The 16,415-nt window shown below is 37.7% G+C and overlaps 1 protein-coding gene across 4 annotated transcripts in view; it reads right to left on the bottom strand.

Moving 5' to 3' along the window:
* The window catches only part of GAB1 (GRB2 associated binding protein 1), an 87,157-nt gene that overhangs the window by 13,568 nt on the left and 57,174 nt on the right, over positions 1-16,415 (bottom strand). For 2 of the 4 annotated variants that reach the window (XM_088526561.1, XM_088526562.1), the window contains exons 3-6: positions 13,428-13,638; positions 7,549-8,153; positions 5,763-5,848; positions 5,253-5,556 (exon numbers count right to left, since the gene is read on the bottom strand). In XM_088526561.1, the coding sequence (XP_088382687.1) occupies positions 5,253-5,556; positions 5,763-5,848; positions 7,549-8,153; positions 13,428-13,638 (1,206 nt within the window). Of the gene's footprint in view, positions 1-5,252; positions 5,557-5,762; positions 5,849-7,548; positions 8,154-10,660; positions 10,745-13,427; positions 13,639-16,415 lie in introns of all 4 variants that reach the window. The other 2 variants (XM_088526564.1, XM_088526563.1) reach the window with 2 other exon arrangements.

Genomic DNA, 16,415 nt, shown 5'->3' with positions numbered 1-16,415 from the left:
GACCGACCATTTCTTTTAATGATAATGGTATGGACTAAAGGTTATATACAATTATCTCAAACAAAATTCTGATTTGTGTTTTCGCTGAAAGACAAATCTTTTGCAAAAATAAATGCAAAAAGACACTATACTGATTATTGGTTATTTTTGCAATCAATGAACTATAAAAGAAGCTGTGAAATTTGACCCAAATCTAAGACTGAAACCTTGCCCAAAGGAGAAAAAAAAAAACACTTAAATATAATTCAACTGTAATAACATTTGGACAAATATTGGACAAATACAACTGTTATTCAAGTATTCAAGAGGCAAGCAGCAGAATCCAACAGCATGTTGAACGTAATAAGAGCGGGTGATCCGGAGATCTTTACTGTCTCTGTCAGCAATCTGCTTGGCGATCATGAACACATCATTTTATCACAGCTCCCCATGACCCCAAATGAGGTTCTGTAAAATGTTTTAAGCATTACAGATGAAAATCATTACCAAAGTGGTAGCGTTGCACTCTGCTAAAGAGATTTAACTTTTTTCATTCCATCGTGGTCATGAATCATTAATTCAGGCATATATCCAAAACATATTTTTCTCTCTAGAAGTCTAAAACCCCACTTTGATACAGAGAAAATGGAAGCTAATAACTAACAATAAGCAGGGTATCAAACCAAGACTTGAAAGAATTCCATTCTGCCATTGTCAATTCCATCATTAAGTGTTTTATTCGAACACTGAAAAATCAAAAATTGACAGTTAATATGGAAAACATTTCTTAAGAGCTTTGAACTTTTAAAGAGATTGAAGCAAATACTAAATGTTATATAGCTCTAAAGTTATCTCCTAAACAAGTATTTTTCAAAACACCACCTCACTGTGTAGTTCTTTGGTCTTGAATTTGTGCTTTAAGATCTCAATTCCCCCCCATAGTCCGTCCCATTGAGCCACAGAATTGGGGGCTTCATTATTGTCATGCTCAGAAGCTCAGACAGCCTTGCTCTCATTCCAACGCTGCCTCTGCTGAGTCACCAGAGTTTACACAGCGGCCAAAGCAGAGCCCTGCTGCCACTCCTGACCAAAGGCAATTCACACTCTGCCTCTTCTCTCATCAGCCATTCCCTGTCTTTGCTCTCTGCCCTACAGCACATCTGTTGGGAAGACAGCAACCACTCAGACTGACAGACCTCCACCAGGTCCTCCACTTCCACAAGGGTCACCAGCACAACCACCTGGGACCAACCTGCTCAATAACTCTCAGGACCACCCTGAGAGTTCCCTGTGGAACTAGGTAACATTACCCTTTCCAGATGTTTTGAAGAGCTCAAGGAAAGTACAGGGTATAGAAGAGAAGAACCAGGTTGTTCTTTGCAGCTTTCATTTTCACAGCAGTCTATTTTCCATTGTATTCAGCTACCTGAATTTCTACTGTGCCTTCTTCAATAAGTGTTACCTTGAAGAAGGAACTGTCTCAGTTTTGAAAGAAGACTCTCTCAAAATAAAATGTTGTTGAACTCCTCTGCAGCGGAACTAGATACATAGCCTTTGAATGATTCAGAGAGCATGACCCAACTGCACAGACGGAAGCAATATATTTTCCATTTAAAATCTTCTGCTAGCAATAGTGCTTCCAATTTAGCATCACCACTGCATGCAACTATGGCAAGCTAAACCAGCCAGAAAGCAGAAATACAAGATGAACACAAACAATAGTTCTTTAAAATAAATCAAGTAGTAACCTGGGGGTGGCGGGGGAACACATAAAAAAATATTTTATTATTTTTGTCATTCAGTTATAGGTAAAAGCAGAAAAGCAGCTGACCAAACACGCTCAATTTTGGCAAATATCACTTACCTTTGGTAGATTTCTCTAAAAAAATATTAACATGTTTTGATTCAAGCTACTGGGGCTGGAAGCCAATAGTGTGTTTTGAAATTACTTTCAAGCCTTTCTCCACTTACAGAAGCAGCTGTGAGCCAGAAGAATGAAACTGCCTGAAAACGTAGTGTAATCTCAAGACTATATTACTGTCTTTTCTTTACCTCATGTTCTTATCTTCTTTCTACCTCATGTTCTAAATCTTTTTTTTTTTTCCTGAAATCATTGGAAAAAGACACAAGCTATCTCACAGGTCACAAGGCCTCGTGGCCCAGACAATCTGCACAAATTTAAAGACAGAAGAGCCTCAGGCTTTGAAAGCAGGGGCAAGCTGAAAGTTCTCCCCGGAAGAACGGGCATGTAAATTAGTGAATTTTAGATGTATTTATTACCTACATTTAGTTTATCAATGATTTTAATTTTCACAACTCATTCTTCATCTCAGATTGACTTAACAGCAATACAGGAGGTTACACATGGCAGAAGGCCACCGCCGTCCTTCATTTCTAACACTGGCGAACTCTGCTGTTAGTGAGCCGCCAAGTTCCTACGCCAAAGAACAGAGGAGGAGGAGGAGGAATACAAGCCCCGACGACAGAAAATAGAGCATTCCTTGTTGTGCTAGCTTCACCGCATTATTTCTTCGTCAAATTCAATTTCAGCACCGTATGCTAAATTTCTCTAGCTTACACCTGAACACTTTTCTAAGCTACAACTAATGCATACGTTAAAGGTGATTATGCTACTTGGCCATAACAAGAATGTCTACTAAAAAGGAATTGCAGGGCTCACAGTTTATTTACAGCAATATCTGAAACCAAAAAACGGGTTACAGCAGCTTCTTCAGACAAAATACAACACAGCCTTCATGCACATGGAGGCCTTGAAATTCTCTTTTGTTACGTCTCTTTTAGAGAAGCAGCATTTGTCTCCAGCAGAAATTCTCATGTCAATCTCATGTTACATATTACATGAATTTACCTCTGCTTAAAAGGATTAATATTCAGTAAATGGTTATTTCATTTACCATTTCCCCCCTCCCTCTACATCTAGCTAGATTTTATGACAACACACATTCTTATATATTTTCTTTCCAGATGCTAAGTGTAGTTTATTTCACGGATAGCTTTTTTTAAAAAATGAATTCCTCTTTTAAAAATAATAATTAATCATGCTATTTTAAGGAGACATGGTTTCCAAACGTCTACAGGCAAAAACACAGCTAGTCAGTATAAGTCGTACTATGCAACTCCACACTCATCAAAAATGTACTAGTACATCTACAAGTCTTTCTCTCTTCCCTGATGCTAGCTAGGTCTTCCTACACACTGCAAGCACTGCGGGCTGGCAGGGTATCAGGAGCCTTATGTGTTGCTCTCAGAAGGCAGAGTACTAACTCGTTTTGAAGAAAGATGCAAGAGCAGCAATGCCACCTCTGCAGAAATCCATGCGACCTTTGCACCACCAACAAAAAGCAAGAAGCTTTTCAACACAGAAGTTTACCACTTTGCAAAGTCCACAAACATTTTTATCAGTTGCATACACAAACCGGCCAGTCAGGGAAAATATTTCAAAGCAGTTCAGTGTTTATTTTGAGCATATTTTTCAGTATCAGGTTTCTTCAGTCTGTTACTGTCCAGTATTTCTTATGAATTAAACAAAACTACTGTCTGGTAATGAGGAAGCAGTTAGACAAGAGCAGAGAGTCAAGGTTTTGAAAAGGGCTATGCTTCATTTTCTGAATATGGACAGTCGAAATAAGATGTGGCACATCCCAGTTTACACAGGATACATTGACAGTATCTACTCCTGTTAAAAATCACAGGCTGTTTTCACTTAATGGCAATCATACTAATTTAAAGTTTCAGATAATAAATATCTCTGGCCATCTAGGAATTTGACAATGACTTTTCTCCAAAATGAAATCAGCCACTCTCAGGTTTGTGAACACTTTGTCAAACATATAAAAGTAGGATGCATTCAAATGCGAAATAGTGTAGACATTTGATCTAGTGTTCTTTAATTATCACCTATGCAAAAAGTTATCTAGCCTGAAGAACAACCCTGCAGTTTGCAGATTAACTGCACCATCATTTATCTATATTTCTGATATACTGATGAAACTTTTCAGATCCCTGGGAAGTCCAAGATCTGTCAGTCATTTTCTATGCAAATCTCTCATATAGTCACATCACAATAGTGTCATCTTTGTTTCTCCAGAAAAGACTATGCTATTCTCTTAAACATTACATGAGGAAAAGTAAAACAAATGCACCAGATTCTTCAAGAGATTTATTTTTAAGGAAGTTTTGCATGGGTTCTCTAAAATTTGGCTTTTTCCCCAGTCATTTTTGTTTCTGCAGTTATTGCAGTTTCCTCAAACTCAGAACAGGTTCTTCCCTACATTCAGCAGTTTAAAATACTTCCACATGAAACTCTTCATTTGCCTGTTTATTCTATTGTACTCTTAAAGGCAAGGAAACCCAAGATCTAGGCTGATGCTATGTTTTCACTTAGCTACAGTTATCTGAATTGCATGATAACCATGACACCCACCTCCTATGACAGGGCAAACCTGTCTTAGGGACTGGCTCAGCTGAGCAGTTTCCTCCTCCATTTTGGACCCAAGGAAGATATAATAAGTGCCTGGTAACCTCACAGGTCACCAGGAAACCATCTTCCTGTGGCTGCTCCATGGGGTCACTCAGTGCTGGGAAGCCCCAACACGAAGCAAGAAAGTGTTTTTACTTGCTTTTATAGATTGAAATGAAGCCTTAAAATTATTTACCTTTTAACTAACACTACTCATTCAATCTTTTTTTATATATATTTAAAACAGTTGTAAGAATTATTCTATAACTGTTGCATACATTGAATTGGATTAGTTAACAAGTAGCACAATACAACTCATTATATGACTGATTTTTAACACTATTGACAACAATAGGATGCATCTAAAATAAATTGAGTCATTTTTAATTCTTACAGTGAAAACTTTTATTGATTCTTTACTAAAGACTGCTATGCCTATAAATTCTTTTTAAAACCAATTCCTAGTGTGCTATCCCATCATCACAAGTTCACTTGCTGTACTTTACACACAAGGATTAAAACTTACACTTCTGTATGTTAGCAGTTCTAGGCCACTTTTTCGTTAACAATTACAGCAGTGAAATGTAAACCTAAGGTTGTTTTCTGCACTGTTATTTTAATGTTATAAAAATGGTTAAAATTGTTATAGAACTCCTTCATCTTACAGCTACTTCACAGGATAAAAAAGGGTTTTGTTAGAATTTTTTTAAAGTGATCATTTTCTCCTAGAGTTGGAGAGCTATGTTATCTTACTAGGTGATAAAAAACAACTTCTATTGGACATTGTCCTCACCTTTTCTGTCTGGTTTGAGGTTCCGATCCACTGGTGGTGGTTCACATTCTGCAACAGGTACTGTCCGTCTAGGAGGGGTCTTGGGACTGGACCTGAAACCCATGTGAGCGGGAGGAGGGACTTGCTTTCCAAATAACGGAAAATCAAACGTGCCTGGTGTCATTGGTACATAGTTTGTTTCCTGGATGGGTTCAGTGAAGCTGCTGGAATGCTGTCGGGGAGGAGAGCTGGGATTCATTGGGACATAATTTTCATCTAGATCTTCACTTGAAACACTTCCCACTGTCAACATGCTTCTGTTTTTCTAGAATTAACATATATTTCCTTTAACAAAATAAGTTATGCAATCAGCTGTGAATCATATGAATCTTTTAACGTACTAACTCAGATTAATATAAACCTACTGAAAGTGAAAATCACAAACATCGTACAGCTTGCTTATAACATGGGAACAAAGAGCATTCAAGGACTCTGTCACTGTTGTCTCTCCTGACATCAAATCGTACTTACAAAGTGGTTATGGAAGCCTTCCAATGAGTTAGATCGGTCACTTGGGAACGTACGTGGAATACTGTAACAGTCTTGAGAACTAATTTCTGAAGAAACAAGAAGAGAAAGTGGCTATTTACTTCTTCATCTCTGTTCCTGTCATTGAACACCAGGCCACCAAAGTCTTTTCAGTATCTACTGTCTACTCCCGAGAAAACACACACCCCGCCACCCCCCCCACCTAAAGCTGTGGTTGACAGATTTTATCTACATATTTGAGAGGATACTATACCATATGCTTGTTCACAGACAAACTTAATAACAGTATCAGTTACAACTTTAAGCTCTTGTGGTGTCATTTTCCATGGAAAGAAATAAAGTAGCTTTCCCATTTCCCTTAGCAAAGTCTTCTTGCAAACAGACAAGCACAAGAGTGGGTTTTGAGATATGAGACCCTCAAGAGGGAATTCTGTTCTAAAATAAATGATCAACAGACATAATTTAAGGGCTAAAGTGAACTTTTCTGACTCAACCTTCCCTTCTAAATTGCTCATTCAATAGAACTTAGTCTCTTGTAACAACAGGTAAATTCCTCTCAAGTCTGTACAGAAAGTGTGCTGCCTTCCCTTCTGCTCTCAGTTCCCCTGTAAGGTCATCAGAGACTTTCAGTTTGAATACGATGCTACAGATCCAAAGTTCTCACATTTTTCAGGGTCCTGACTCTTGGCCATCCACTCAAACATGTTCTTCAGTGTTGTGATCGGGGTTCACATGGGAGCACTGGGTATATACTAACGCTCAGTGATATCAGCCAAACACCAGCAACCTCTCTGTGGATTTGGACACCTAGATGCCAACCTTACTTTGCAACACCAAGCAGCAATGCTGAACTCAACTACACGAGCTTACCAACAACAACGATTAATGCTTCCCCCTCTGTCTTCTGAAGATTAGTAACACCACAAAGATACCTAGTGTTTCAAATATGTCCAGCTAAGACTGAATGCTCTAATGCAAACAAGTGCACTTAAGCCACAATATGTGCTTTGCTGTTCTGATGTTTTGCTGCAACTTTACTCTTTCCTGTTTTAAATGGCAGAACCACAGACTGTAAGTGCGAAGTGCTACACACTTCTTGAAGGCCAGAACTGCCTCTCATATAGTCCAGAAAAAAGGTTGAATGGTTCTAAGTTTGTTTTAAGACATACATCAACACCTTAGCAAGAGGGGAACCCTCAAATGTCATTTAAGAGAAACTCCAGCATTTCTAGTCCATGGGATGTTATTTCATTAAATTAAGCTTCATAAACTTAATCTCCTCTTGCAGGTACAGCATTATTTCTTTTTCTTATTTTTAGCCATCCTATCTACTAAATACAGTCTGAAAATTAAGCTGAGGCATTCTATCCTTTGCCAACCTTCCTTTTTCTTGGCAAATACTGACATCAGAAGGAGATCCTGCAAGCCAAATCAGTTATTGTTACATACCTCCAGATCAAATTTGAGTTCTTTCCTCCTGTTGATGACACATAAAAGAACAAATTCTACACAGTTTCAGCATCTCCAATCACATGGTGGCTTACTCAAGTTACAGCCACCTTTTCTGAAGCCTGCCTTACAGAAAGTGCAAAGTTTTTAGATGCTGCCTTAAAGCAGCTGACCTTAAACTGCTGAAGGAAACACTGCAAGGAGCAAGCTTGTGCTTACCAGACCATCAGACAAGTATAAAGAACTTTATACTCGGAGGCACAAGATTAAGATCATTTTTCTTCTTCTTGAAGAGCAGAACAAAACAAGGAATACTGACCTTTACGGAAGATATTCAAATCTACAGTTGAAATGGTATTACTGCGCGAGGGTGGCACTCCTGCTGAAGGGATGCAGTAGCTATTATCAGTGTCTGAAGCAGCGTGGGTAATGCTACAGGTTTCCACAGGAGATCGATCCGAAGAGTGGTGAGGTTTTGGTGGTCGAGGTGGAGGAATATCTGGAATCGTCTCCAGTTTTGAAGTCTGAGACAATGATCCTTCTGGAAAAGTTCGTGGAATCTGGTAAGTACCTCCAGGCGTGGGGCGAATGTCATAGCTAAGGGAGATATGTCTCATCTGAGCATCTAAGGAAGATGTTGCTAATGGGGTATTGAAAACATGTTGCTCTCCTTCTGCATCAGTCCCTGATGGAGACGCTGCCTTTGGTAAAACATCCTGTGAATAACTCCTGGGAAGGTTATAGAGGCTGCAGTCCGCCAGCGCCAGTCCGGTACGAGAAGGCGGAGAGTCATAGAATGCTTGCTGCTGAAAAAAGCCATTGACAGCGTGCTTGCCTGCGGCCGGAGCGGCGCTCCTGTGGGAGGGCACGTTATCGTTGCAGTCTGTTTCCGAGGAGGTGGATTTGGCCGAGTCAGCATGAGATCTACACATAAGATTGTAAGATTAGAACGCTGATGAACATAGGAAAAACAAACATTCCATACTATAAACACAACTTTTAAATACAAACAATTGAAAAGGCTCTTTCTTTTTTTTTTTTTTTTAAATAAAATGCAGGAAGTCGATTATTAAATAAAAAATAGTACTTAAGAATAATGATAAGTAATTACACACATACAAACCCATGCATGTGAAACACAGTAACACAACAGTGCAGCTTTAGCAGCAGCTCAACAAGTTGCTGTTCCATAAAACCTGTGATTTCTAGAAAGACACCAAGCCAATTTGGAGCAGGGCTTGTTTGTTCTAAGGGGACGGGTGGTAGGGTTTTTTGTTTGTTTTGTTTTGATTTTTATGCTTTTAAACTTCTTAGTGCATGCTGCAAACTACTAGCACTTTAATGGCACTACTAAAAGTGAAAATGTTGCATGCATCTCCTGATTTTACAGTACTTGCTATTTTTCAATTATTTTTTAACATGAAAAAATGCTAAAGGAAAAATATGATTGCCTGCAACACCATACACTGCATGCCTGAAGTTGTTTACTAACAAAACAAATGAGATTCAAAATATATAAAGGAGAGAAACAACAGATAAAACAAGAAAGGGGGAAGGATAGCCTGCTCTTACAGAAAAAAAAATCTATAGAGTACATGTGCAAAAACTGCTTTTGTCTTGAACTGAAGGTATCAGTGCTAGATAGTAGACAGTGGTTTGCCTTTGATTTTTTTTCTTTCCCTGGGTAGAATGATGCAAGTTAGAACCATGGCAAATATTAAAGCATATGAAATTAATTAAGTCCGTACAGCTTTATCATTCTTACCATGATATTTCATATTTGCATTACCACATAATTGTACTTATTTGCATTACCACATAATTGTACTTATCTTTATATGTATATGTGTGTGTGTATTCTCACATATAAATATATATATATACACACATATAAAAATAAGACACCTATATTTCAGTGTACATGTCATGAATAGCTGCTGCTTCTAGTCTCAAACTCTTTTAAGCAATTGGGCCAAACAGTTTACAAAAGCTTTCTAAAAAATTAAAAAATCAGCAGAGCAAGTACAAGTGCAAAATTTCTCCTTATTTTAGTAGACTCTCTTTCTGAGGTGATCACAGTCACTATGTATTACTCAGATTTCAATTTATTGATATCATCAGACACAACTTCTTAACTTAAAGGAGGGCTGGATTTATCTTGGTGGGTTCTAGTAATCTGAGAAGAAAGGAATCCGGTTTAGCTATTCATTTAGGTGTCCTCTGTTGTCACTGAAGAAATGGAGACAGTCAGAAACAATCCATTATTCTTGGATATCAATCTAAAGCTAGCATGAACTACTCCTGAAGCAATGCTTCAAGATTATCCCATTATACGTAAGCAATGATGCTATCATGTTTAAATTTAAGAATTTTTCTATTTCTGACTGAATGTTGTTTCTTATTCTTTCTTGACCACAAGCACTTGTGAAAGCAGACTTTCCAAAACCATGACATGAAGCAGTCAAGCCAGTCACTGGATTTTTCAAAATATGAATGGGCTGAAGACAACCCAATTTCCCAAGTTCAAGTTTTAAGACAGTCTGAAACAAAGGCAGAGAGAGGAGCAATTCAAATAAATGAAAACAGAAAATCATCTATTAAGTTTAAATAGTTTTCAAAAGACAATATTAATTGTTTGTCATGATAAAAAGAACATGTATAAATTCAGAAATCTAACACTGCGAATTTGATTCATATGTTACCTCTAGAGAAGTGAAGTTTGGACCAGAGCTTATGAACAGATTTTATTTGTAATTATTTATAGTATCTCAGATGCAAGCCGAGATTTTTTTTTCTTTTCTTTATTGCACTTTTATTGCAACAGTTCTAGAACAACAACAACAACAAAAAACATTTGGACTTTTGTGTTACCAGTGGATAATCCATTTATATAACGAGATCTGTGTATTTGGAAGTGGAGAGGCATATACATTGCAAGAAGGTTTCTGAATGGATTGATCATATAATATCAAATAAGCAAGCCTGCCCCTATGCACTAAAAAATAAATGCCAACAGAGAACTTGGGTGGAGTTTTCAAAGTGTTTAAGTCTGAGGAATATTCATCATAATTTGAATATTTGGTCTGGCTTGACCACTCCTTTTTTTGAGCTGATTTTTTCCCCAAATGCAGCAATCAATACAACAGATCAAACAGAAAGCAGCAGCAGCAACACTGGTCATGTGTGCCAGTAATCTGCGGTGCAAAAAAATAATAATAATAATAAAAGGCAATACGGAGTAATACACGAACAGCTCTATCCTAAGTTACTTCTAGAAAACAGAAGTTAGGGATACATAGTTTTTTTTCTCCTATTAAAATTTACAGTACACCATGCAGGACATACCAAACAAAGAATATTTTCAGGCAAGTTAATGGCTCTGTGATTAATTTCTCACACATATTCCAAAAAAACAGCTGCTGTTCACTCACTGCAAGGGAATCTTTTTACTTTCAAAATCTTCTAATAGAAGGTATTCTTGCCCTTCTTCAGAGATAAAGGATGACCCTTGGCTGCTTCACAAACAGAAAAGACGAGGAAGACAGCATTTAAATACCTGAATATACCTCTCAAATGAGCCAGAACAATCAAGTTTGGGGAAGAGATTTTCATAGCATTTTCATACTTATTATCCAAACATGAACTTTTGAATCGCACTAAATGCTCCAGTCAAACAGTACTCTTTTTCAAGTCAGAGGAGATCAGGGCATAAAACTGCATTATTTTAGACAAAAAAACAGCACGATTAGTACAACTGCAAATAATGTTGTGAGGATATCACATATTATGTGGTACACTGGAGTTCATAGCAATAAAGCACTTGAAAAGTACTTATTTGGTTAGATTCAAAACACAAGAACTCCCAGCAGTTCCCACCGGGCGCCTTAGCTAATTCTATTTTTTTTTCCTTGCAGTTAACTACCTTATCTGTAAAAGAACTCCAAAGCCCTGAAATATAATTAATTCACAGATTATATATTAAGTACCACTCAGAATAGAAAGTGTGCTTTCTGCATATTGGAAACTTTCAGGACTAAAGGAAAAAACCTTATACAAAAGAAACCATTCAAGTAATAATATCTGCCTATCACATTATAACTATTATGGTTTTCTTCTAAGGAGTATTGGCATACAAAACATTTTCCCCACAAAGACATAACAAAATTCATCAAATTCACAGATTAGTTTTTACAAGTCTAGGAGTTAATGGGAAAATAATGAAGTTGTTTATTTCTTCTTCAGTTAGTGGGGGGTAGATTGGAGTAATGCACACAATATTTTCTAACTGATCATCTTCATAATAGACTACACACTTCCAAGACCATAGGAAAGGGTCTAGATCAACTACATACTGGCCCAAACTGAGCCAGACTTAGCAGGCTGCATCTTGCTGCATCAAAGATGAAACAAACAACCTCCTTATGCAGAACTGAAACTCCAGCATAAGATCTGTTTTTTTCATTACTGCTTTCTTGATAAAAGGACATACCTAATTAGCCAGCTTATTAAATATAATACAGCAAGCCCATCATCCCCAACTAACCACAATGCCTGTGCTCACTGTCTTCACATACTTCTATAAAAAACATCACTTATTTAAACAACCTCCATGCTCCCTAATACTTTATCATTCCTTTACCAACTCGTGGTTTCCTCTGCTTTATCTCCATAGGATATTCTGCCTTCCCTAATCTCAAAATACCTACTCTCCTGTGGCACAAAACCTGCAGACTGTGCACTAAAGGACTCCACATGTTGACCCATTTTGTGCTTCTTTTCAGGGTCCCCTCAGACTTAGCTCTTTCTGCTTAAGCCACAAACCACACAACTGCAGAAGTTGTCACATCTTAACCTTGAAGATTAAATAAAAAAAAAAATCATGTGATTTTAGAAATCCTTTCTGTGCCCACTCTTTGGGGGAATCAAACTGGCATCCTGACATGCTTCTGATAAGTCAGGGCCCTAAAACGGAAACTCATGAGTTTTTAATTCTAGAAGTGAAATGAACCATCGTAGAAGGGACATGACCTTTAGCAGGAAGGGTAACATCCCTCGCAGACACTGTTACCACCAGCCTCTATGTGTCACTGAACATTCAAACCTCTGGCACTTTAAATAAGTGGGTATTGGGTCCCCCTTCTCTTGCAGGATGTTTTGGGCGCACTGTGCTGTCCATAAGCTGCACACTCCATAGGCAGGGGGACCAGCAGGCTCTTTCTGCCTTCGACTTTACACGAAGGACTGCGAAGGGTGGGTGCTTTCCTACCATAAAATCATCAGTAAATAGAGCAGGAAAGTCCTCAGGCATGACAGAGCAAGAAGAAAACACCAAGGGAGCAGAGGGCACATGGCACAGGTAAAACTGGCAGAGCATCAAGGTGTTGATGAAGAAGGCACCACCATTAAAAGATATGGCCCTAAGCGAGCTTGTGAAACACTCACAAAAACACTTTCAAAGGAAAATTTCATCAGCCTTCAATGCACATTTCCACAATCACGAAAACAGTATGCAGTTTTATTTAGTTTAATTTTTCTGGAAATACCTCAGAAGACATTTTTTCATATTATAAAAGAACATATTGCTCTTATAATCAAGGCTGACAGAGGCTTCTGGAGGTCATCTGGTCTAACTCTCCTTCCCACCCCAAATTCCTCTAGGCAGAGGCAGCTTCAAAGTCAAATGAGGTTGCTCATTTTGGTCTCATCCAGCCCACATTTTCTAAATCCTGAAAAATGGAGATGCCACAAAGTCCCTGTGCAGCCTGTCCCAAGTTTGGTGACCGTGTTCCATTCTGAAAAAACACTAAACAAAAAACACTAAATTCTTCTAGCTTTTTCTAGTTCTAGATCAGACTGAAGCACCACAGGGTGTGACTAAAGAAAAGGTGGTACTTCATACTGTGTGCTTCAGGCTATGATGTTGTCCCTGGAATCGCTGCGTTAATCTGACACTTCATATTGAAAATTACCATACACACTTTCAAAAAATGCAATATAGGTCTAGTGCTGAATAAATAACCTACTACAGCCACAAGAAGTCCAGGCAGAGAAAATAAAGAGAATTAACACTTCCCTTAGTCTCCCCTAGAATACATGCATCCAAATTATTAACGATTTGTCAATTAAAAAGAAAAAAAAGTTTAACACAAACATTCTTGACCTATGCAAGTATATGTTATTAAGAGAAAGGTCACTTACTTTATAGGTTCAGGCTTTTTACTCTGACAGTTTATTAGCAGTAGGTAGTCTTGAGGATCTTCTTGACCAGAGGAAGACTCTAGTGGGGGGATGTTAATAAGCTGATAAGGAGGAGGTAGGGAAGATTCTGCTTGTGAAGGTGGTGAAGTGTTGATGGGCAAGGGTAACTCAGCAGATGCTTGTAGAGAACCAACAGGTGGCTTCACAGCATCTGCAGGCACAGAAGCACAAAGCTCTTTTTACAATGATCAGATAGTCATACAATATTGCAAAAGCATTTCTTAACAAAATACACATAAGGAAAGTTGGCTTTTTAATTTTAAACTACAACTACATGGACGTAAGTAAATCTCAATCCTGGATATTTCAGAATAAAAGCATAGGTCTTATGCCTTAACTGTGCGACTGACTTAACCTGACTTAACAAAGATGCCGAGTGCTGTTGTACAATAGCTAAGAACACAAATCTTGTTTTAATCAAGAACAGACACGAGTCCATCAGGTTGCTATTTTAATTTGGCAACCTGAATCCACACTTGCGTATATTCCCTTTTTGACCAAAATCACTTCAGTATCCAAGGTTATTTACCAGTCAAGAAATGGCCTCTCTCAATATCTGAAAAGCATCAGGAAAGATTTGGCTTTTGCAACGGAAAATCCTTTATAAAAATCAATACAGAGGTACAATAAGTACCATATTCCAAAAGTTTCCTTTGTTACATAACCTCATGTTTTATTTTAGTGATGGAAACCAAGTAGTTATGGGAACTTTTTTCCTTTTATCTTCTCCTTATAATTCTCTACTTCGTATTCACATATGTGCCAAATAAACATATCCTGACAAATTATCTGGGAGACTGGAAAACATTGACACTACCCAAGCATTACACAATAAATTCACTCTTCTGCAGCGTCAGTGATGCATGGAATGAGGACATACTTATAGCAAGTGATTCCGTAAGCACCCAGATTTTAAGCTGAACACAAGCAGCAAGGCAAGCCTGGCACAGTTGACCCACTTTGGGGCAGTCTGTATATTAGGGACATCCCAGGGCAGAGGTTGCATCCACATTCTGCTTACCAGTCTCTGATAGACTTTTCCTCTTTGAAATTGCCTTCCCCCTCTTGAGCACATTAGTATTTTTGACCTCCACAACATCCTGCGGCAATGAGATCTACCATGTATTGAAAGGAGTACTTCCTTTTATTTTAAAACTGCTGCCTGATAATTTCACTTTATATCCTTCAGCTCTTGTTTTCACAGAAGCAGCAACAATTGTTTGCTATTCATAATCTCCATTCTGAATTTTATAGACTTTGCCGCAGCTTCACTGAGTTGCTGCTGCTTATTTTCTCCTGGTGCAGAAGCCATTTCAGACCTTGTTCCCCTTTGTTCTCACCTTTCCACGTTCCACTAACTCCTTCCTGAGAAAGGAAAATTATTATTGCATGAAATGCACATAATATCTTCTACTTATTATTTACAATGACATAATGTTTCATACCATTTCTATCATAACCTCCCATTTGCCTTTTAAAGGGTATTCAGCATTAAAGTTGACACTGTCTATACTATCTAACTACCCAGAAGGTTGCCATGCTCTCATTTCTGAGCAAAGATAGCTCATTTGGAACCCACTGACGTTAATGGATAGTTAGGGATGTTTTTCTCATGATGAACTGCCTCATTTATTTTGAAATAGACACCGCTTGACAAACACCCTGAGCCCGGCTAAATTTTTTTTTTTTTTTTTTTTTTTCTGAGGAGGAGGAGGAGGGTGTGGACACAACACAAAACTATTGAAGTATCTACTTTCTGATCTGAAATGCACCTCATAAATGCATTTTGCACATGTCGAATACTGCAAGCTAATTCCACACTAAGCTAATTCCACACAAAAGCAGCTGAACTCAGCTTCAAACACTTCACTGCTGGGCTAGTTATTAATTCTTACTTTATCTATTCAAACTATGTAAAATTACACTATCAAGAAAACAGTAATGTTAGTTAACAACTCTCTCTACTAATAAAATAAAATGAACGCTCTGTTTGCTTATTTGGACACTCACAAATATTCTCTTTATCCACTTACTCATGTATTCCACTATGATTTCAAAGAGCACAGTAATCAACTTGCTTCATTTTGAATTAGCAGATTTTTAGGGAAGGGGTCATCTGCACACCAAAGAGCCTTCTAAGTCATTCAGTTTGTTCCCAGAGCTCACACACTAGGACTGCTTTGATATAACCAGGGGCTGGAAAAGCATGCAGAATATTTAACATGCAAATGAGTAAAACAAGAATCCTATTTTGTTTTGATAATTCGTGCATTCAGCACAGCCAGAACAGGAAACTTTCTTGGAACAGGAGATTTTTTCTTAGTTCTTTTGTTAACAGCAGTAAGTTACACCATTTCTTCTAGAATTTATTCTCTCTCTTTTTTTTTTCCCAATTAATTTTTTAATAAAATTAATGGGAGATAAAAAGAACTCTTTTTCCTACAGGCAGAATAAAAAGCTACCCTCTTGCTTCTGGAAAAAAAAATACATATTCCTTATTCCTCCCTCCCCTCCTTTTCTACAAAGGTAGAAATTAAATTGTTTTCTACATCATGGGATACAGTCTCTATTCAATATTCTAATTATAGAAATACTTGTATGACATTTTCTCATGAAGTGAACAAGATACAAAAAACTGAGAGCCTTATTACAAAAAACACCATTTAAATGTCAAAGTTGCATCGATGCAAAGTATAAAAAAAGCATTCTTTACAGAACGCGTGAAAGACTAAAATAGAAATGGGATTTTCCCATTGTAACAATGAATCAGCAACAGATATGTAATTGTATGATTCTACTATTCCTCTCTGAGATGACTCATTCAATCTATTTACAGCAATGCAGATGTTCCAATTAAAAATGGCCAACAAAATATTAGAATAATAGCCTTCAACAAAAATTTATAGAAAATTGTAGTTGCCATAAAAA

Source organism: Tinamus guttatus, unplaced genomic scaffold, assembly GCF_059628265.1.
Source record: "Tinamus guttatus ecotype Peru unplaced genomic scaffold, ASM5962826v1 Tinamus_guttatus_pri_ptg000247l, whole genome shotgun sequence".
NCBI lineage: Eukaryota > Metazoa > Chordata > Aves > Tinamiformes > Tinamidae > Tinamus > Tinamus guttatus.
The sequence above is the reverse complement of the archived record's forward strand: the minus strand, read 5'-3'. Positions and strand labels throughout refer to the sequence as shown.